Source organism: Marmota marmota, unplaced genomic scaffold (assembly GCF_001458135.2).
Source record: "Marmota marmota marmota unplaced genomic scaffold, marMar, whole genome shotgun sequence".
Taxonomy (NCBI): domain Eukaryota; kingdom Metazoa; phylum Chordata; class Mammalia; order Rodentia; family Sciuridae; genus Marmota; species Marmota marmota.
This window is the reverse complement of record NW_026000211.1, coordinates 11,781,915-11,800,821: the sequence shown is the minus strand read 5'-3', so window position 1 is coordinate 11,800,821 and position 18,907 is coordinate 11,781,915. Positions and strand designations below refer to the sequence as shown.

The 18,907-nt window shown below is 36.3% G+C and overlaps 1 protein-coding gene across 3 annotated transcripts; it reads right to left on the bottom strand.

The window, feature by feature from the left end:
• Positions 1-4,478: 4,478 nt before the first annotated feature.
• On the bottom strand, positions 4,479-17,236 carry Casp3 (caspase 3). Of its 3 annotated transcripts, none has more exons than XM_015486166.2 (6): positions 17,096-17,236; positions 13,875-13,999; positions 9,998-10,126; positions 9,354-9,529; positions 8,760-8,880; positions 4,479-6,277 (listed from the first exon to the last, which is right to left on the bottom strand). In XM_015486166.2, the coding sequence occupies exons 1-6, from the start codon at positions 17,146-17,148 to the stop codon at positions 6,048-6,050; spliced, it is 834 nt and encodes a 277-aa protein (XP_015341652.1). In that variant the 5' UTR covers positions 17,149-17,236; the 3' UTR covers positions 4,479-6,047. The 3 variants fall into 3 exon arrangements, with proteins under 3 accessions (XP_015341652.1, XP_048647869.1, XP_048647870.1); XM_048791912.1 differs by having other exon boundaries at positions 17,054-17,168; XM_048791913.1 differs by lacking the exon at positions 8,760-8,880 and having other exon boundaries at positions 6,212-6,277; positions 17,096-17,158.
• Between the last annotated feature and the right edge of the window lie 1,671 nt (positions 17,237-18,907).

The window sequence follows — 18,907 nt, the reverse complement described above, 5'->3', positions numbered from 1 at the left end:
ATGGAATAAATTGTGAAGACAGAAGGACCTTGGTTGCATTAGAAGGAAGCTGAAGTTTTGTAGGCATGGAATATAAAACTGTTTGGGGGTGGTGACTAGACTGAGCAGTTTTCTTAGCAAGCCTATCTGTGTCCTGGCTAATTTTTTTTTTAATATATTTTTTTGTTTGTTTTAGGTGGACACAGTATCTTTATTTTTATATGGTGCTGAGGATTGAACCCAGGGACTCATGCATGCTAGGCGAGCACTCTACCACTGATCCACAACCCAAGCCCCCTGGTTAATTTTTATTAGTGTAATTTTTATTAGTCTGATGCCCTTTACAGTGTAAGATTGCTACCTTACCGAGTGAAAGTTCAGCTTCAAGCAAACCTTTTATGTAGCTAGCATTAAGAATCAGCATTCCTGTCTTGAGTTAGGAAGCCCCTTTCCCTCCAGATTAAGATGTTAGAATGAATATTTTTGTAGGTGTATTTGGAATCAGTAAAAATATTGGCTGGTTATCCCTGGCTAATGATAAAGCTCAGGCGAAGGCCACTAACTCAGCTTGCTGGGATGTGGTGCCTAGAGGTAAGGGAGATAATCTAATATCTAGGTGAAAATGAAAGGAGAATCTGCTGTAGCTTTTCCTTGAATTATAGCATAACCTGCAAGGTAAGGGGACTGTTTCTGGGAGCTTCCATCTATGAACCAGTCTGGGAGTCAGGTAAATGCTGATCCATTATGTGAGAAAATGAACTCATCTAGAAGTCCAGAATGTCAGGACAAGAGTGAATAATTACATGGCCAGAGGGTTTTTTGTTGGAAGAAGAGTGGCCAGATTTAGTGAGGAGTCTTGCTGGAAGGTGGTTAGGGGATCCAGGAATTGCGATGCAGTCATTGGACTCTGGTTGGGGGAAGGGATAAAAATGAATGATGACTAAGAAGATCTGGGAGAGAGTGTGTAGTAAGAACAGTAAGAGTTGATAAAATGCAAATTTTCTTGCTTCAGGGATTTGGAGAGCTGCTGTTGCTAAAACTTTGAGGCATTGGGACCAGCCTTGATAAACTAATTGTTTCCATAGGAATGCAATGGGATGGGTGGGGGGTATCCCCAGCCTTTTGGTAAAGAACTCCCAAGCCTTGTCTATGTTCTCAATGGAGTGACAGGAAAAGGCTTGTTGGGGTTTGGTAAAAATAGAGTTGAGGATTTGAGAATTCTGTAGAGTAGACATGGTGGAGGAAAAAGAACAGGGACATGGAAGAGGATCCAACAGGTTCCCTTTGGAAGCTTCATAGAGGGATTTGGCTATGAGGGAGAATTTTGGTATCTATATGCAGAAATAGTTAAAAAGGCCTAAACAGGGACAGCATGTTTCTTTTGGTGGTTGGAAGAGGAATGTTTTTTAAAGTCTGGAGTCAATATTTAGGCTTCCTAAATATTGTACCTAAGGGAAGCAGAGTTGGGCCTTAGATTGAGAAACCTGGTCCCCCCAGGAGGTCAGAGAGTTAAGCAGGATGCTAGTGTGACCTGTGGGAATATTTTAGTGAAGGACTACAGGGCAGGAGGTCATCTACATACTAGGGGACAAACTCTCTTGTTGGAGAGCCAGGCCATCTATGAACCAGTATTGGTGGCTCCCTGAGAATCCCTGGGGGAGAACTGTCCAGGTGAGTTGCTGCGTAGTTAGTGTCTGGGTCTGTCCAGGTAAAAGTGAAAAGTGGGTGTGAGGCAGGATGGAGGGGAATGATAAAGAAGGCATATTTCAAGGCTAAGTTTATACTGAGAAATGTGTGATGGAGGCTGGGATATGAGATAAAAAAGATTAGAGGTTCAGCACTACTGGGTATGTGGGAACAACGGCCTCATTGATTTTTCTGACATCCTGTACTAGCCAGAATTGACCATTGGATATTTTTTTTTACTCCAAGAATGGGCGAGTTATAAGGTGAGTGGATTGGTATGAGGCCTAACAGACCAGATTAAACCAGAATGCACGCACTCATGCTAGGTGCCAAGTAAAAACTGAATTTTGAAAAGAGCTACTTTTCAAAAAAGCAAGAGAGTCGCAGTAGCCATCGGAAGGGACCCAGTTTACCTGATCCAGAATGACAAGGAAGTCCCCTGTTTTAATCCCATAAGAAAAGTAACTTTGAAATAGCGAATTTCCTTTTTGTTCCCTGTTTGGCCCTTTTCTGCTTGTAAAGCCAACTTCCTCCGCTCAGCTTAATGGAGCACCTGTCTATTTTTATAGACAAGAAGCAGCATGATTCATGAATTGCTAATAAAGTCAGATCTTTTAAATTAAATTTGTCTTTTGACAATATTATTGTTCCCATTTTAGAGATGAGGAAATGAGTTCAGAATGGGAAGTGGCAGCCAACTATGGATTCCAGAGCTGTATGCAACCCAAGAGAGAATGGGTAGATGTGGGAGGTGGAGCAGAGAGAGGAACTGAAGTTGTTTCATTTGAGTTGAAAGGAACTGCATGTGATTGTTTTGCGAAAATATTTCTTAGTTGTATTTTATCTATGTTTCACATGCTGAAAAACTCTTAATATGGTGGATTTACTTTTCCCATCCCAAGGACACTCCATAGTTGATATCGATCCAATGATTTGAAGGGACATTTAGATCAGGGCTTGAACACTAAACAGAGAGAGGGATTGATGGTTCATGGATAAATGTGTACAATAAGCCTCCATCAATGACTTTGTGAGATGAAAGAAGAGAACCCATAGTAAATCACCTTAAATTTTAGTAGGTAACTGTAAGAATATGAGTGTATTAGAGTGGCTCTGAGTTTGTAATAGTGGCTGGTGCTTTGTGAATTGTCCTTTGCAAGGTTACACCGAATCCCTTTGCTCAACATTCTAAAGAAAAGCAGTCACTCTTTTTATTCCCTAGAATTATATACCCCTATAGTTTCATTTCCATCTATTTAGCTTAGATGCCATGGTTCATCAATTTAGAAAAGCATTTCCTAGAATCCTGAAATCTGTCGATTCCTATTTTAAATAAATGCAGGCAAAAGCCCAATGTTGGAAAAAACCAACACAGGCAACACCTGTGCCAAGCCCTAAATGTTTCTAGATAAAACCAGTGAAGGTTGGTGCCACTGTACACTCACAATGTAGGTTTCAACTGCCCCGCCCCCACCATTTTACTGATCTTTTCTGGTCAACTTCTCCCCCGCTTAACTTTGAACTCAATTCCACTCTCATTTCTTACTTTCGGTGAGTCCTTGACTTGTTTCAGATGATATAGAAGCTACCACTACAGACTTCCTGCCACAAAAAGTACACATCTAGCTTAATTCACACCTAGTTTCTCATACTTTTACTGTTTTTTAAAAGAAAATATTCTCTTCTCCCTGCTGCACTCTAATTATGCTGGTTTATCCTTCTTGGGGTTCTCAGGGATCCTATACTGCCAGTTACTTTTCCCTCTAACATTTTCAATTTTTTTCTTAATTGGATCCCTGCCATCAAATCTTGCTCAAATCTCTTCCACTTAATAAAGCAAAAATCAAAACTTTCAACTCACTTTTCCCTCTAAGCACTTCCTTCTCTCCTGTGTGAATGCACCAATGTATTTGACCTATTTTCTTTGCAGTTAGGTTCCTGCCATTTTTAAAAATCATTAAAACAATGTTGCAATGAAAATATTGCCTGTAATTTTGTATATTGGCAGGTAGAGAGATAGTCTAGATTTCTAGATAGTCCCACTTCAAAGACTAAGGATTTGATAGGTATGGTCATATTCCACAGGGGATCAGACCACTTCACACTCCCATCAATGGGAGTATGTATTTCCTGCCTTGATAGCAAATTTTGGAAATTCTTGCCAGTCTTAAGATAACATAATTCCTTAATTTTTTCTCATTATGATGGAGAACAAGCTCTTTATTCAAGTTTAAGAGAATCTGGTCTTTCTTTTTCTGTGGTCTTTTTTAATGACATTGGCCCATTTTTCTAGTGAGCTGTTGGTCTTCTTTTTAATATCTGAGACCTCTTTATATAGCAGGGAGATTAGAATAGGCTAGATTTTTCTCAACACAGTACAAAGCCACAGTTTTAAAAAAAGAGGTTTAATAAAATCATTCAAGCCACTTTCTTCCTTGGAAATAAGAGCTCCTGTTCCAATTTTATTGTTTCTGACTGAACCCCAGCCTCTGTGGTTTAGATTGTCCTTTGCCCTGCTAAAAATTTATGTGGTATAAAATTTAAAAATTCAGAAATATGGTCCTATTTATTGACTGAGATCTATGCAAACCTGGCATCCTGGTCATTTTAGAAACAGGATGGGACCATCTCATAGGACCCATGACCTGAGTGAGGTCTGTAAGGTGAGCTAGCACCTTAAAATGTCACATTATAGCCTTGTTGCATCCTCTTTGAATCTTCTGGATTAAGCTCGTGGTTAAAAATATTTTAACTTCCATTTAGCAGCACAACATCAAATACATCATCATCAGTAAAGAACTCAAACACAGTGGTGATTTTAAGTTTGAATTTATGTTTTGAAATAAAAATGCAATAACAAATTTTTACAAAATTGTCACACAGGAACACATCATAAGATACCATTACATGCTACATTGTCTTAGAAAAAGTCAATAGATCGAATCAATTAGCTGTAAATTAAAACATGAGTTCCTTTCTTTGGGCAAAAAGAAAGCTCATGTGAAATGCTGGACAAAAGCCAGTGAGACCTGCCAGTATAGTCAGTAATGGCTCAATGTTTCCAGGTGTGAGGAAGCCAGGATTCTGGCCTCGTTGGCTGGGGCTAAGCTCTGGCCTCCAGGTTCCCTCTGTGCACAGGACAGGCTCCCACCAGATGCTTCTGAAGTCCTGTGTGCATGGTCCTTTTATTTCAGATAACTACATACAATTTTGCCACTATTTTACTTTGACTGTAAACTTCAGAAAATAACATTTACAAGTTTTACCACAAGGAATACCATGATTTTTATTATGACTCTCACCACCTTTGGAAAAATATCCATTTTGTAAGTTTCTGGTTTGGTCCATCTTCTTATGACATGCCTAAGAAGCATCTGCCACACGCACACCTGTACATGTAAGAAACCAGCGGGTGGTGCTTTTCTGAAGCCCAGTCTATGGCTCTGCCTACACTGAATAGGCTGTCCCACATCTTAGGCTCAAACTATTTTCTCTCAAATTACAGAGTGCCCAGCTGATCATTTATTGTTCTTTCCTTATATTTTCACTATTTATTGTACACATCATATTTTAGTATGTTCCTGTAGCAGTTCTTTGTTTAGCCTAACAATCAAAAATTGAATTTTTTTATATTAGTTCTTTACACATTTTGTTGGTCTGTAAAGTTGATTTGCATAAAAACAAATGAGAAGAAACATATGCTGGTAGAGCTTAGCACCTTAAAGTTATGATTCTGTCTGTCCATTAATGTTGCAAGTTAGCCTTAAAAGAATCAACTCAGCTTGCTCATACTTTCTCTAAAATATTTAGTTCTCTTCAAGTAGACATAATTTTTTTATAATAGACATGCTCAGAACAAATAGCACAAAACCATAAGCTATGACAACTGATGTAAAAATGCAGTTGGCTGACTTCCATTTATCAATTCTAAAATAAAGGCTTAAGCCTTTGAACACGCCAATGTCCCCCAAGTTCTAAGGTCCATAATTCCACATCATCATTTATATAGTTTGACAAAAACTAGAATGCACAGTCTTAAGTGTGTGGAGGAAAATATTAAAATTCATCATTACTGAAACATTTAATCTTCATAAATTATTGAAAATTCATAGCATGGCATCACTAAATCTTGTGAATTATGAAAGATATAAATTTACAATAATTTCCTCTCATAATAATTGCACCATTATTCATATTTATTTATTCCTAATTAAATTCAAGTCCAACTACCTAATTTTGAGGTAGCTTCATTGTGGTTCTACTGCAGAAGTGGTATGTTTCAAAGTACCATCTTTAGATAAAATTTAAGTGGGAGAGGAAACAAAGTATTATTTATATTGTTGTCTCACTTGGCATACAAATTAACAAAATCAACAATTTCTTTAGGAATAAAAATACAGTTCTTTTGTGAGCATGGACACAATACATGGAATCTGTTTCTTTGCATGAAAAGTGGAGTCAAGAGAAAAGGACTCAAATTCTGTTGCTACCTTCCGGTTTACCCGAGTGAGAATATGCATAAACTCAAGCTTATGAGCGTATTGTTTCAGCAGAGCACACAGTGACTGGATGAACCAGGATCCATCCTTGGAATTTCGCCAGGAATAGTAACCTACAAGACAACATATAACCAAAATATCATGGATACCTGACTTTAATTGACTCTATACATTATTATATAACCTCAATGATAAAAATAAGCATGAACTTCCATAGGTCTTTTTAGACTTAAAAAGGAAAAATGGCTTCTCTGGTTTCAGGAGAAATGATGCTGGGCTGGGGGTGGGGGGGGGATGTACATTGTGTATTTACCTCTGCTTTCAGCAGGGAAAGAGAATTGTGGATTAACTTTACCACTGAGTTACCGAGAGTTTTACTTTCTGGGCTCCCTTCCCATAGATAAGAACAAACAAACATGCAGAAGATAAGATGATGCAAAAGCAAAGACATATAAAAAGGACCATTATAAATTATGTGGTCTTTCAATCAAATTTCATTTTTTAGTTATAAGTAGACACAATATCTTTTGATTTTATTTTTATGTGGTGTTGAGGATCAAATCCAGCGCCTCGCGCATGCAAGGCAAATGCTCTACCTCTGAGCCCCAGCCCCTCACCTTATTTTAATATTGGCTTAGTCAAGAAATAAATTGCTTATGTATGAACACACTTTTTTTTTAAAAAAATATATTTTTGTACTTGTAGATGGACAGCATACCTTTATTTTATTTAGTTATTTTTATGTGGTGCTGAGGCTCGAACCCAGGGCCTCACAGGTGCTAGGCAAGCGCTCTATGACATAGCCCCAGCCCCTGCACACATATTTGAGATGTCATTAGCTACAGGCATCTAAATAAAGTACAACAAACACAGAGTATTCAAAAAGTCTGAAAAGGGAAAATAGTGTTTTCCTTGTACTTTTTCAGATCAACCATTGGACCCACTGCATTTAACTTAGAAGTACTGCTCCTGGAGAGATAACTAGAAGATAAAGGAAACCATATTGAACATATTTAAAAATGTAACACTGTTAAAAAAACTCAAAGTGTCAAAGAGTTTGGAAACATAAGATAAAACATAGATTTATGTTTCCAAAGTCTTTGACACCTTGAGTTAGCTGTATAATAGTTGTAGAATCAATAAAATGTTTATGTATATGTGAAACACAACCATAAAAATGTGGTTAATAGCATATTTATAAATTATTTTTACCTTCTTTATTTTTTCCCATTCACTTCTACCCTCTTCTATTGTAGTCATGTTTATCTTTTTACCTGTCTTCCAAAGAATTCCTAGAAAACAGTCATCCCTTGTTCACAGGGGATGTGCTCCAACATCCCCAATGGATGTCTGAACCCTATATATGCTGTTTGTTTTTTTCTATGTGTGGATTAACTAAGGGATTTATTTATTTTTCTAAGACTACAGAACTATTGTTACATTTTTATTCATTTCAATCAATCATCACTTAGAAAATACGGATGTAAAAGAGTTCTGTAGTCTTAGGGAAAAAAAAAATCCTTTGTATAATACACACAAAAACATTCATGTCTTCTACCCACAACTTAATGCCTTTTCCATCTTAACTAAGAATTCATCATGTACTGCGGCCACAATTTCTGTAGTTTATTGCGTAACAGCAAAATTAACATGAATTTCTTTTTTCTTCTTCACAACTTCATGAGAGATTCATTCTTACTGTATATCTTAGAAACCTCAGTATAAAGTCCCTCCCCCATAGGAAGTCAAAAACTTTCACTTAATTTTTTTCCCCCCCACATAAAGGAACCACTTTATGGCTTCTCTGTGGCATATCTGAATTTCCAACATTACTACTTTTAAACTTTGGGGCTTTCTTAAGTAAAATAAGGGGAACTTGATTATAAGAACTGATAACTAGACATTAAATGTGACACTGAGATGGCTACTGTGTGACTAATGAGTGGATAGCAGATACAGCCTGGGTACGGTAGACAAAGGGATGGTTAATTTCTCAGGAGAAATGAAAAGAGATTTCATCATGCCACTTTGGGTATATTGTGATTTAAAACTTAATGAATTATTTATTTCTGGAACTTTTCATTTAATTTATTTTCTGGCTACAGTTGACCATAGTTAACTAAAAATACAAAAACTGAAACTATGGACAAGGGGGGATAAATTGTACCTCTCTTCTATTTTAGTAAGTGGGTGAAGTTCTTACTTAGCCTCTGTTGCCATATAGTATACTCTTTTTGATATTTTAAGTTTGTGAATGGCACTGTGTAAGTCTACACATTTTTTAAAAAATATTTTTTAGCTGTAGATGGACATAATATCTTTATTTTTTAATGTGGGGCCAGGTATCGAACCCAGTGCCTCACACATGCTAGGCAAGTCCTCTACCACTGAGCCACAATCTGGCCCCCATGTCTACATTTTTTTTGAGATTTCTCTGTGGTATCCTAAAAATATAGACAAGATGGTTATTTTTTAGGGATATTGAGATCTTAACAAGTTTCTGGAACATACTCTTCATTGCTTAAGTCTCCAAATGGCCAAAGTGAAATTCATTTAAAATCTACACATAACATTCACTATATGTAACTTTCTTACCTGGTGCTGTAGAATATGCATATAAGAAGTCGGCCTCTACTGGTATTTTGTGGCATGCCATGTCATCATCAATGCCACTGTCTGTCTCAATGCCACAGTCTAGTTCTGTACCCCGGCAGGCCTACATGTTAGAAAATAAACATTTAATATGTGTGTATGTACATAACTCATATCTAAGAAAGGTAAAGGCTATGTAAAATCCAATGCTAATTTTACTGAGTCTGTCTGATATAAGTCTACAATTGAAATGTACTCCATTTTCCTAAGTGATGGTTTAAATAAATAAAAATGTAACAATTGTTCTGTAGTCTTAAGGAAAAAAAAATCCTTTGGATAATCCACAGTGGAGTAAATTTTTTTTTTTTTAAAAAGAAACACATTTCTTTCTTTTTTTTTAAAATTGTAGTTGAACACGATATCTTTATTTTATATATATATTTTTATGTGGTGCTGAGGATAGAACCCAGGGCCTCACACATGTGAGGGGCCTCACTCAGCACTCTACCACTGAGCCACAACCCCAGCCCCCTCACAGTGGAGTAAATTTAATCTCTGATTAATTCTCCACAACCAAGGTGTTCAATTTCATACTACCTGAATAATGAAAAGTTTGGGTTTTCCAGTTAGACTTCTACAATAATCTCCTCTGAAGAAACTTGTTAATTTTTTCAGGTCAACAGGTCCATTTGTTCCAAATATTATTCCTTCATCACCATGGCTTAGAATTACACAAATAAAGCTGCTCCTTTTGCTATGATCTTCTTTAGAAACTAGAAAGACATTTTTGAGGAAAAAAAAAAAAAAAGAACAACTCTTGTAACTTTATTCAGCAATCTCAGACATACTATAGGTGAATCAGATGAAAAAACTGAGAACAGCGATATTCAACTACAAGAATGGAATTCTAGTAAGTTATACTCCATGTATGTGTAATATGTTAAAATACACTCTACTGTCATATATATGTAAATATATATAATTATATGTAAATATATATAATTTATATATAAATATAAAAGAAAACTGAGAATAGAACTATGAGATCATCTAAATCTAACTTGAGAATAGAACTATGAAATCATCGAAATCTAACTTGGGGCACAGCCACAAACTGGAAACCACTGTAGGGGGCTAGCATGAATACAATTTATACTACTTATTAAAATATATAAGATCAGAATTATGTGCATGCAGTATAATTCCACAGTTGAAGGTCATTCTTTCTAATTATTTCTTACCATTGTGCATTAACTCCACAATTTCTTCACGTGTAAGATCATTTTTATTCCTGACTTCATATTTCAAGTTCATGAATATTTCTCTGAGGTTTGCTGCATCTACATCTGTACCAGACCGAGAGGCCATCCCTTGCAACAGAAAGAATTACTTTTAATTGCATTTTAAAAGAAGAATATCTGCTTTGAAATAATGAACTGTGTAGCAATTCATGAAATCAGTGAATTCTTCCTTTTAAATGGTTAAGAAAATTTGAATTATTTTAAACATGTAACACAAAACCTCTTTAATTTTTTGCATATAAGACACTTTATAATATAAGCTGTCTCAGTGTTACAGATACAAGGATATCTTTCACAGATGTTTAGACAGTGAAAAACAGAAATGACTTCAAAAGCCTAACAATAAGGGTTTGGTCAAATAAATTATGATTCATTTGTATAATGGAGTATGTTTCTTTTTTTTAATATAAAATTTTGGCATGCAAAATGGTCATTTTATTTTTTTAAAGACTAAAAACCACTATGATCCTACTTTTGTTTAAGAAAAAAAATTATATATACTCACAGGGACTGAATTTCTTTAATTCTAAGTTTACAACAATTTTAAGATACATTTCTGCTCTCATATTTCATTAATACTATTCATCAGGTATTCTGCTATGGGTAATCTCCTTTAATCCTTTCAACTACCATGAGTTATTACTATTAGCTTCATCTGTAATGGATGTGGGATATGGCACAGATGAGTTAAAAAACTTGTCCAGGGGCTGGAGTTGTGGCTCAGTGGCAAAGCACTTGCCTAGCATGTGTGAGGCACTGGGTTTGATCCTAGGTACTGGGTTTGATCCTTGGCACTGTATAAAAATAAACAAATAAAATAAAAGTATGTTATCCATCTACAACTACAAAAAAAAAAAAAGAGGTAAAAGAAAAGAAACTTGTCCAGGGCTGGAGGTATAGCTCAGTGGTAGAATATGTGCTTAGCCTAGGGGAGCCCATGGGTTTAATACCCAGCACAACAAAACAGAACAAAACAAACAAACAAAAAAGATAGGAAAGGAAAGAAACATGTGCAAAGTTTGTGGGCCACTTTACAGAATGGAAAACACTGCTAGTCATTCAAATTTCAAACCAGAAAAAGCCAGACGACTGTTAGAAAAGGAAGGAAAGAAACAAAAAAGAAAGAATAAGTTCAATAGCATAAAATTCTATAGGCCAATACAAATGGATATTTGTAGAAAATGAGGCAGAATACTATTATGGTTTAGATATGTGGCGCCCCCCAAAAGTTCATGTATGAGACAGTGCAAGAAGGTTTAGAGGTGAAATGATTGGGTTGTGAAAGCCTTAACCTAATCAGTGAATTAATCCCCTGATAGGGATTAACTGAGTGGTACCTAAAGGCAGGTCGGATGTGGGTGGAGGAGGTGAGTTATTGGGGGAATGCTTTTGGGGCATAGAATTTGTCCTAGAGCTCCCTATTCTTCCTGGATGTCTTGAGCGGCTCCTTCCACCACACATTTCTGCCATGATGTTCTGTCTTGTCTCTGCTCTGAGGAATGGAGTTGGCCATCTATGGACTGAGACCTTGGAAACTGCAAGCCTCAAAATAAACTTTTCCTCCTTAAAATTATTCTTGTCAGGGCTGGGGTTGTGACTCAGTGGTAGAGCACTCGCCTAGCATGTTCAAGCCTGGGCTCGATCCTCAGCACTGATAGACCCAACCCGATCTTTTCTTAAAATTGGGCATCTCCCCACAAAATCATGAAAAGATAATTTCGGCTTTACTATAAATTACTGCAAATTCTGAACCTGCTTGGAATGCCTGCCCGTGCCTTGAACTCACCCATGCCTTGAACTCACCCATGCCTGGCTCTCTGACCAGATAGCAGCCCTCTCTGAAACTTAGTGACACCTCATAAATATTGGCCTTCCCTGGCCAGACAACGACCCTCTCTGAGGCTCTAATGGTCCTCATAAATTCTGATGTTGGGGTCAGCAAAAAATGTAAACTACCATTAGTGTGATGCTTGTCAGAGTTCTGTTATCTGTAACCCCCCTTTGTGTAACTTTCTGGGCTATAAAGCTGGGCTTCAGGAAAGCTGGGGGCTGTCTTGTTCCCGCCGTTTTGGGAGGGAGAGGCAGCCTGGCCGGTCGAAATAATAAGCTTGCTTTAATTTGATTTTAATTGGAGTTAGTGGTCTTTTCTTGCGTCCTGGTCTAACAGCACCATATAAAAATAAATAAATAAGGGTACTGTGTCCAATTACAACTAAAAAAAATAAGTATTAAAAAATTATTCTTGTCAGGTCTTTTGGTCAAAGCAACAAAAAAGCTGACTAAAATATCTACAAGTAAAATTTTAATACGTAAAGTGAATGACAAAGTGCTTTGTCATTTATTTAACAGCTAAGTTGGTCTCTCAATTTGTAGCCAAAAGTAATAAAAACAGTACCATTCAGATTAAGAGACCAATTTCTCAACTCTATTCTCCTCAGTCCTTTTAACTAACCTAACACCAACTCCTGCTTATCTTTCCAGTATAATCTGACTTCCTTCCATTCTCACTACCATTCTGGTTGGGAGTCTCCTAAATTAGATCTGTGCACCTAGTTTCTCTAATTAAAAATTAATTCCAATATGATTAACATGCTGATTCAAATAATTATTAAAGCATTATATTAAAGATGAAAAAAGAGGAAAGAGACAAAATACTAATTTATATGGTAAAATACGCAAATTAAATATTGGCATATTTAGGTGATGCAGTAATATATAATCATTGAAATAACAGGGAAATTATGCAGGCCATGAAAAAAATGCTTATAGTATATTGAGTAGGACAAGGAGGATACAATATTTGCTTGCATAAGTTTTCAAAAACACTGTCAAAAAAAAAAAAAAAAAGATCAAGGAATGTACCAAAATGTTAATTAAATTTTGGGGATTGTGAAGTATTTTATTTTCTATGTTGTCTAAAAAGATATTCTAAAATGTGTTATTAGATTCAAATCATACATGATGCACTGAAAATGGGACTTGGTGCTCAGTCCTTGGTGAATTTAAACACAGCAGTTTCAGTGGTGAAGGTAGAAAATGGAAAGGAAAAACAGGTTTAAGAGAAAGTGGCACGAAGGGAAGATGGCAAGCTTAAACTACATGTTTTCAAAATTTAGGGAAGAAGGGAAGGAGGTGAGCATCAGATCAAACCTTAAGAGGAAGCACACTAAAACAAAGGTGTCTTTAATATGCGATCTCTGTCATCTTTGTAGGGTAAAGAGGAAAAGGGCAAGAGTCAATGAAGACACAAGAAGTAAAGCAGGACCGACCAAGTGGGGGAATAAGAGCTGGGACTCTGGAGTCAGACACACTAGGGTCCAGACTCTAGCTCTGCTACTGTATACCTACGTGACTGTGCAAGGTTTTTAACCTTTTGTAATCTAACAGTAGTTAGTTACTTTTCAGGATTGTTGTAAAAATAAAAGAGACAATATATGTCATATGCTTTGCAGGTTCTGGAAAGAAAAAAATACTACTACTTACTTAGGAATTGTTGAGAACCTTTCATTGTCATAAAAGAGGGAGCAGAAGAATAAAGAAAAAGCAAGGGTTACAGGTTAGTAGGGGTAGAAGCCAAGCACATAAACAGGAGGCTGGCTGTGGGAAGAGGAAGAGCTTCTGAACATGGTAGAAAAGTCCACATTGTCTTAAAGGACCTGCAAGGTTCTGCCTTTTCTCTACTTTCTGGCTATTCTGTATCACAGTTTACCAATCATTTACACATGGATCCTGTTTTTTTTTTTTTTTTTTTTTTTTAATATCAAATACAAATGGCACAAATGCTTGAAAAGTTTAAAATATCAGATAAGATACATACCAGTGCTTTTATGAAAGTTCTTATTATTAATGATTAAACATAAACCCATTTCAGGATAATCCATTTTGTAACGATTGTCCAAGGATATTCCAGAGTCCATTGATTTGCTTCCATGTATGAGCTTTCTGTTTGGAAATCAACAACAGTTCATCAAGGTAGAAATGACTGGACTGATCCATTAATATAACTTTTATGACTCATAAGAACAGTTTACATTTATTTAATGCTAGACACAAAATTTTGTGCTAAAGCCTTTTCCTCATTTAAATTTTACAACCCATTTTACAGATGAGGAAATGATTGGCCTGAGGCTAAGCAATGTGCTGAAGGTTATGCAGATATTGTGTCAGAGCCAAGGCTGGAGGAAAACTTTGCTGGACTTGAAGTTTAGGCTTTTAACTTCTGTTTCATGTTTTCCTCGAAATTTTAATAAAATTTCATCAAATGCATTTTATAATTTAAAACATTTTTTTTGCAATTCTGAAATAGTTTATCCTTTAAGGAAAGAATGGCATCTTTTTTTTTTTTTTTTAGTTGTAGATGGACAGAATACATTTATTTTATTTGTTTATTTTTATGTGGTGCTGATGATCGAACCCAAAAGCACTCTAACACTGAGCCATAGCCCCAGCCCCAAGAATGACATCTTAGAGATCACCTTGAAATGATAGGAAATCACTAAACTTCTTCAAGCTCTATGAGCTCAACAAATGAATAATTTATTAATACACAGAAGCACTGTTATAAATAATTGAAAATACTTGTCTGGAAGTCACTTATTTAAAAACCTTAGCTATTGAAGCCAGGCATGGTGGCACACACCTGTAATCCCATGACTCAAGTCTAAGGCAGGAGGATCCCAAGCCTCAGCAACTTAGCAATACCCCAACTAAAAATAAAATAAAAAGGACTGGGGGCTGGGGTTGTGGCTCAGCAGTAGAGTGCTTGCCTAGCACATGCAAGCCCTGGGTTCAATCCTCAGCACCATATACAAATAAATAAACAAAATAAAGGTATTGTGTACTACTAAAAATAATTAAATAAATATTAAAAAATAAATAAAAAGGACTGGGGAAGTGGTTCAGTGTTAAGTGACCCTGGTTTTAATCCCTAGTATCAAACAAACAAACAAACAAACAAATAAATAAATAAATAAATTCAAACCTTGGCTATCCAGATCAGGGGTCAGTAAACTGATTTTTTTTTTTTTTTTAAGGTACTGGGGATTGAACTCAAAGGCACTCAATCACGGAGTCACATCCTCAGCCCTGTTTTGCATTTTACTTAGAGACGGGGTCTCACTGAGTTGCTTAGCTCCTTGCTTTTGCTGAAGCTGGCTTTGAACTCAGGATCCTCCTGTCTCAGGCTCCTGAGCTGCTGGGATTACAGGTGTGCGCCACTGCACCCAGCTTAGTAAACTGGTTTTTAAGAGACAAATAGTAAATATTTTGGGCTCTTAGATCATCTAGTTTCTGTTGTAGCTATTCAATTTTGCTAGTGAAATTAGCCCAGAACTTTATGTGAATGAATGGGTATGGATATGTTCCAAAAACCGACCATGATTCTGATCGTGATCTACAAAGAATCTGGAAATAACAAGCCCAGGAACAACCAAACACCAAAACCTTAAGTCCATATACTCAAGTATTTTATAGTATTTTAGATTTTTAACAGTTTCAAAAATTTTGTTGGAACAAAAATTAAAAGTAGTAAATTAAAGGAGTCAAGGTAAGAAAACAATTTTAACATTTAGCTAGAGGTTAAGAGCCCATATTTTACAGCGAAAATGAAAACCCTAAAAGCTTCAGGTTATATAGAATATGTGTGAGCCTCACTAATCCAAAAATTCAAAATCAGAAATGGTCAAAAATATGAAACTTTTTGAACAGCAACGTGATGTCATAACTGGAAAATTCCACACCTGGTCTCATATGACAGGTTGTGGTCAAAACGCAGGTGCACTGAAGGTGTCATATAAAATTACCTCAGGTTTTCTGTGTAAGGTTTTTATAAAACATAATTTTGTGTCTAGACTTGGGTCCTATCCTCAGGACATCTCATTATATACATGAAAATACAGCCAAATTTGAAAGAATATGAAATTCAAAACACTTTGGTTCTCATCATTTCAGATAAGGGATACCAACCTATAATAGACCACAGAACTTTTAACTCCTCTCTCCTGATGCCCTTTCCCCAATGCCTCCTGCTGCCTCCTTAGGAGGTAGATCCTCTACCAGCAATATGATCACTAGACCAAGAGGAGCCACGTCTTAACAAAGACCAGAGACTCAAAATATGGGAATATGAGGGTACCTTATTTCTGTGAGACTATATGCAGTTTCCTGTTTATATGATATTCTGTATGACAAGAAAATAGGGAAATGTATAAATCACTTTAGAAGTATTTAAACACAACAAACTACAACAACAAACTCTGGGAAATGGAATTGCATTTCAAAAGTTTGATTTTTAGGAAAATTACTTTGTTCAACAAACATGCTAAATCTTTATTACTACTAACTTGTCAATAGCATTGCTACAATAAGTTGTTTCACAGTAAGTGGTCTCCAATAATACTGGGCCTCAGAAATAAACTTAATAGAATCAAAAATTTTCCTTTCATTGATAGATAACAATTATACATCTTTGTGGCGTATACTGTGATGTTTTGGTACATTTAGACATTGGGTTGATCAACTCAGAATACTTAAAAATATCACAAAAGATTTCACATGGAAAATAAGAGACATCAATTAAATGAAGAGTTTTATATTTTTCATTTCTCTAGCTACTAGTTATTGGAAGTATTAATAAGCAAACTGAAAGGAAGGCCAAAACAAAACAAAACAAAACAAAACAAAGTTACAGTAAAAGATAATCTAGAAATAGGCAATTCTTTCCCAGACTGAATATTGACATTGCAATTTAAAATCTAGAAACCAGAGGTCAAAAACACCCTAAACACAAAACCTCTAATCCTGTACAGTGATTTAGGAAGGGCCAGCACACTCTGAGGAGTGAGTTCTGCCTCTGCTGTCTGGTACTTCTAGTCATGGGTCAGAAGCTGTGCAGGCCTTTCCCTTTATTCTCCCTATGTTTTTTTTTTTTTAGTTTTATCCTCCATTTAGCTCATATTCTGCTTCCCCATTTCTCAAAATCTGCTGTATTCCACATACCCATTTTTCTCTGATTGTGTAGGATTCCACTTAAATACTCACGGTTCAAAATTTTTAATGGATTTTGAATCCACTGAGTTTTCATTGTTCTCCATGGTTACTTTTCTTAACTAGAATATAAGCAAAATAGAATAAAGTCACTATAAAACCAATGTACTATATTAGTCTTCCCAGTGATTATTTCTCCAGATACCCTTGTTTTTCCTCTGTTATTAAAAGTCTCTGTGGGTCAGACCTGGGGAGAATGATTAATAATACTTTGCCTTTGCAAAGTATGCACAATATAAGCGCTCTCTCTTTTTTGTTCTTAACTGAGCTATGAATTACATATAATGAATCATATCAGTACACAGAGAACTGTGCAGCTGGATAAATTTTTCCATTTGTGTATCTCTGCCAGATTAAGATAGGGAACGCAACTTGTTGTTGTGTTTCCTTTGTCACACAACAAAGCAGGTCATCTGTAGGAATCTGGCTTCCAACTAAACACAGTTAAAATAAAAACCAAAAATTTACCATAATGGTATACCTCAGATAATACTATTCTACAATGCTTAGATTCCCAAGAGACACAGTACCAAGAAGTTCTAAACCTCCATATAATCTTTATTCTGAAACTGAGTTTTAAGATCCCAATTTCTCATTTAGGATGTCGAAGGGTCTAGGAAACCTAGAAGTAAAGACTATAGAGTTTCTGCTTTCATTCTTCCATCAATTGCATCTCACACAGTGAACAAGTCCTTACAATCGAAGCCACCACCACTTACTACATATCAGGTACTATGTGAAACATCTCGTCTTTACTCTTCATGGAAATTCTACAAAGTCAAGAAACCAAACTTTTAGTGATGAAGTGAGTTTGACAACAGATGCCCACTGAGTGACAGATGCCCTTCTATTCCCACTCTGCTGTGCTGCCTGAGGAAGCCATCTCCTTTTTACTTGTCTCCTGAAGTTCTATTAGTAGTCTCTAGCTTTCCAGGAACAAAGGGACTTGCCCTGGTAGTGTACTTCCCCAAATAAAAAGAAAACAGGACAGAAATAAAACAAGAAACAAGAACAAAGAGGCTCAAAAGAATTTCTCAACTCTAGAAGCCCTGGAATGTCAAAAATTTTAAGCAAAATACAACTGTAACCTCTGTCCTATGCTAAAATAAAAAATACTGGAGAAATACACAATCCTACCATCAGGACTCGTCACCCATGAAAGGCTTTCTAGAAAGTCCCCTGCTTTTTAAGTTTTAAAAATCTTAGTGCCACGTACATAAAACTTATCATTTTAACCATTTTAAAGTATATGGTTGAGTGGCATTAAGTATAGTCACACCATTGCACAGCCATCACCGACATCCTCTCTGGAACTTTATGTTCCCAAACTGAGACTGCATGAAGGCCCCCAATCATGATCTCCTGGAAACAATTCCTTCCATTTACAAAGCTAGATTCCTCCCTCACCTCTCTCCAGTTTTGTGTGCACTTCTGGTAGGAAAGATGGACAAAGAATACAGAGAAAAGGAAGTCCATTTCAATGTAATCACAGAGGAGGGGAGTGTTTCACCTTCTCCCAAAGCCAGTCTATGGTTTGCATTTTTATGAAGGCTCTTTGCTTTTCTACCCTTTTACTTCCTATAGGATTTTTAGAAAAATCAGTGGAGGATGCAAGCACAACTGGGATGAACCATCTTTTAGTTAGCTAGCAAGTATTTAGTGAGCACATACTTTGTGCCAGGAATTAGCCTAGACCCTTCAACAGAGTGGAAGATGAAACAAGTTCCTCCCTTTAAGAAGCTTTCATTCTAGACAGAAATAATTATAAACTAATAATAATAAGATTTCAGACACTGGAAGGAGCTC

What these genes read in the sequence shown, in the direction of transcription:
- Casp3 (XM_015486166.2), bottom strand. Translation starts at nt 17,148, where the DNA reads ATGGAGAACAATGAAAACTCAGTGGATTCAAAATCCATTAAAAATTTT. An exon ending in TGTGGAGTTAATGCACAATG is followed by an intron (nt 9,530 to 9,997) that starts GTAAGAAATAAT and finishes ATGTCTTTCTAG; the next exon opens with TTTCTAAAGAAGATCATAGC. An exon ending in CCAAACTTTTCATTATTCAG is followed by an intron (nt 8,881 to 9,353) that starts GTAGTATGAAAT and finishes TCTAACATGTAG; the next exon opens with GCCTGCCGGGGTACAGAACT.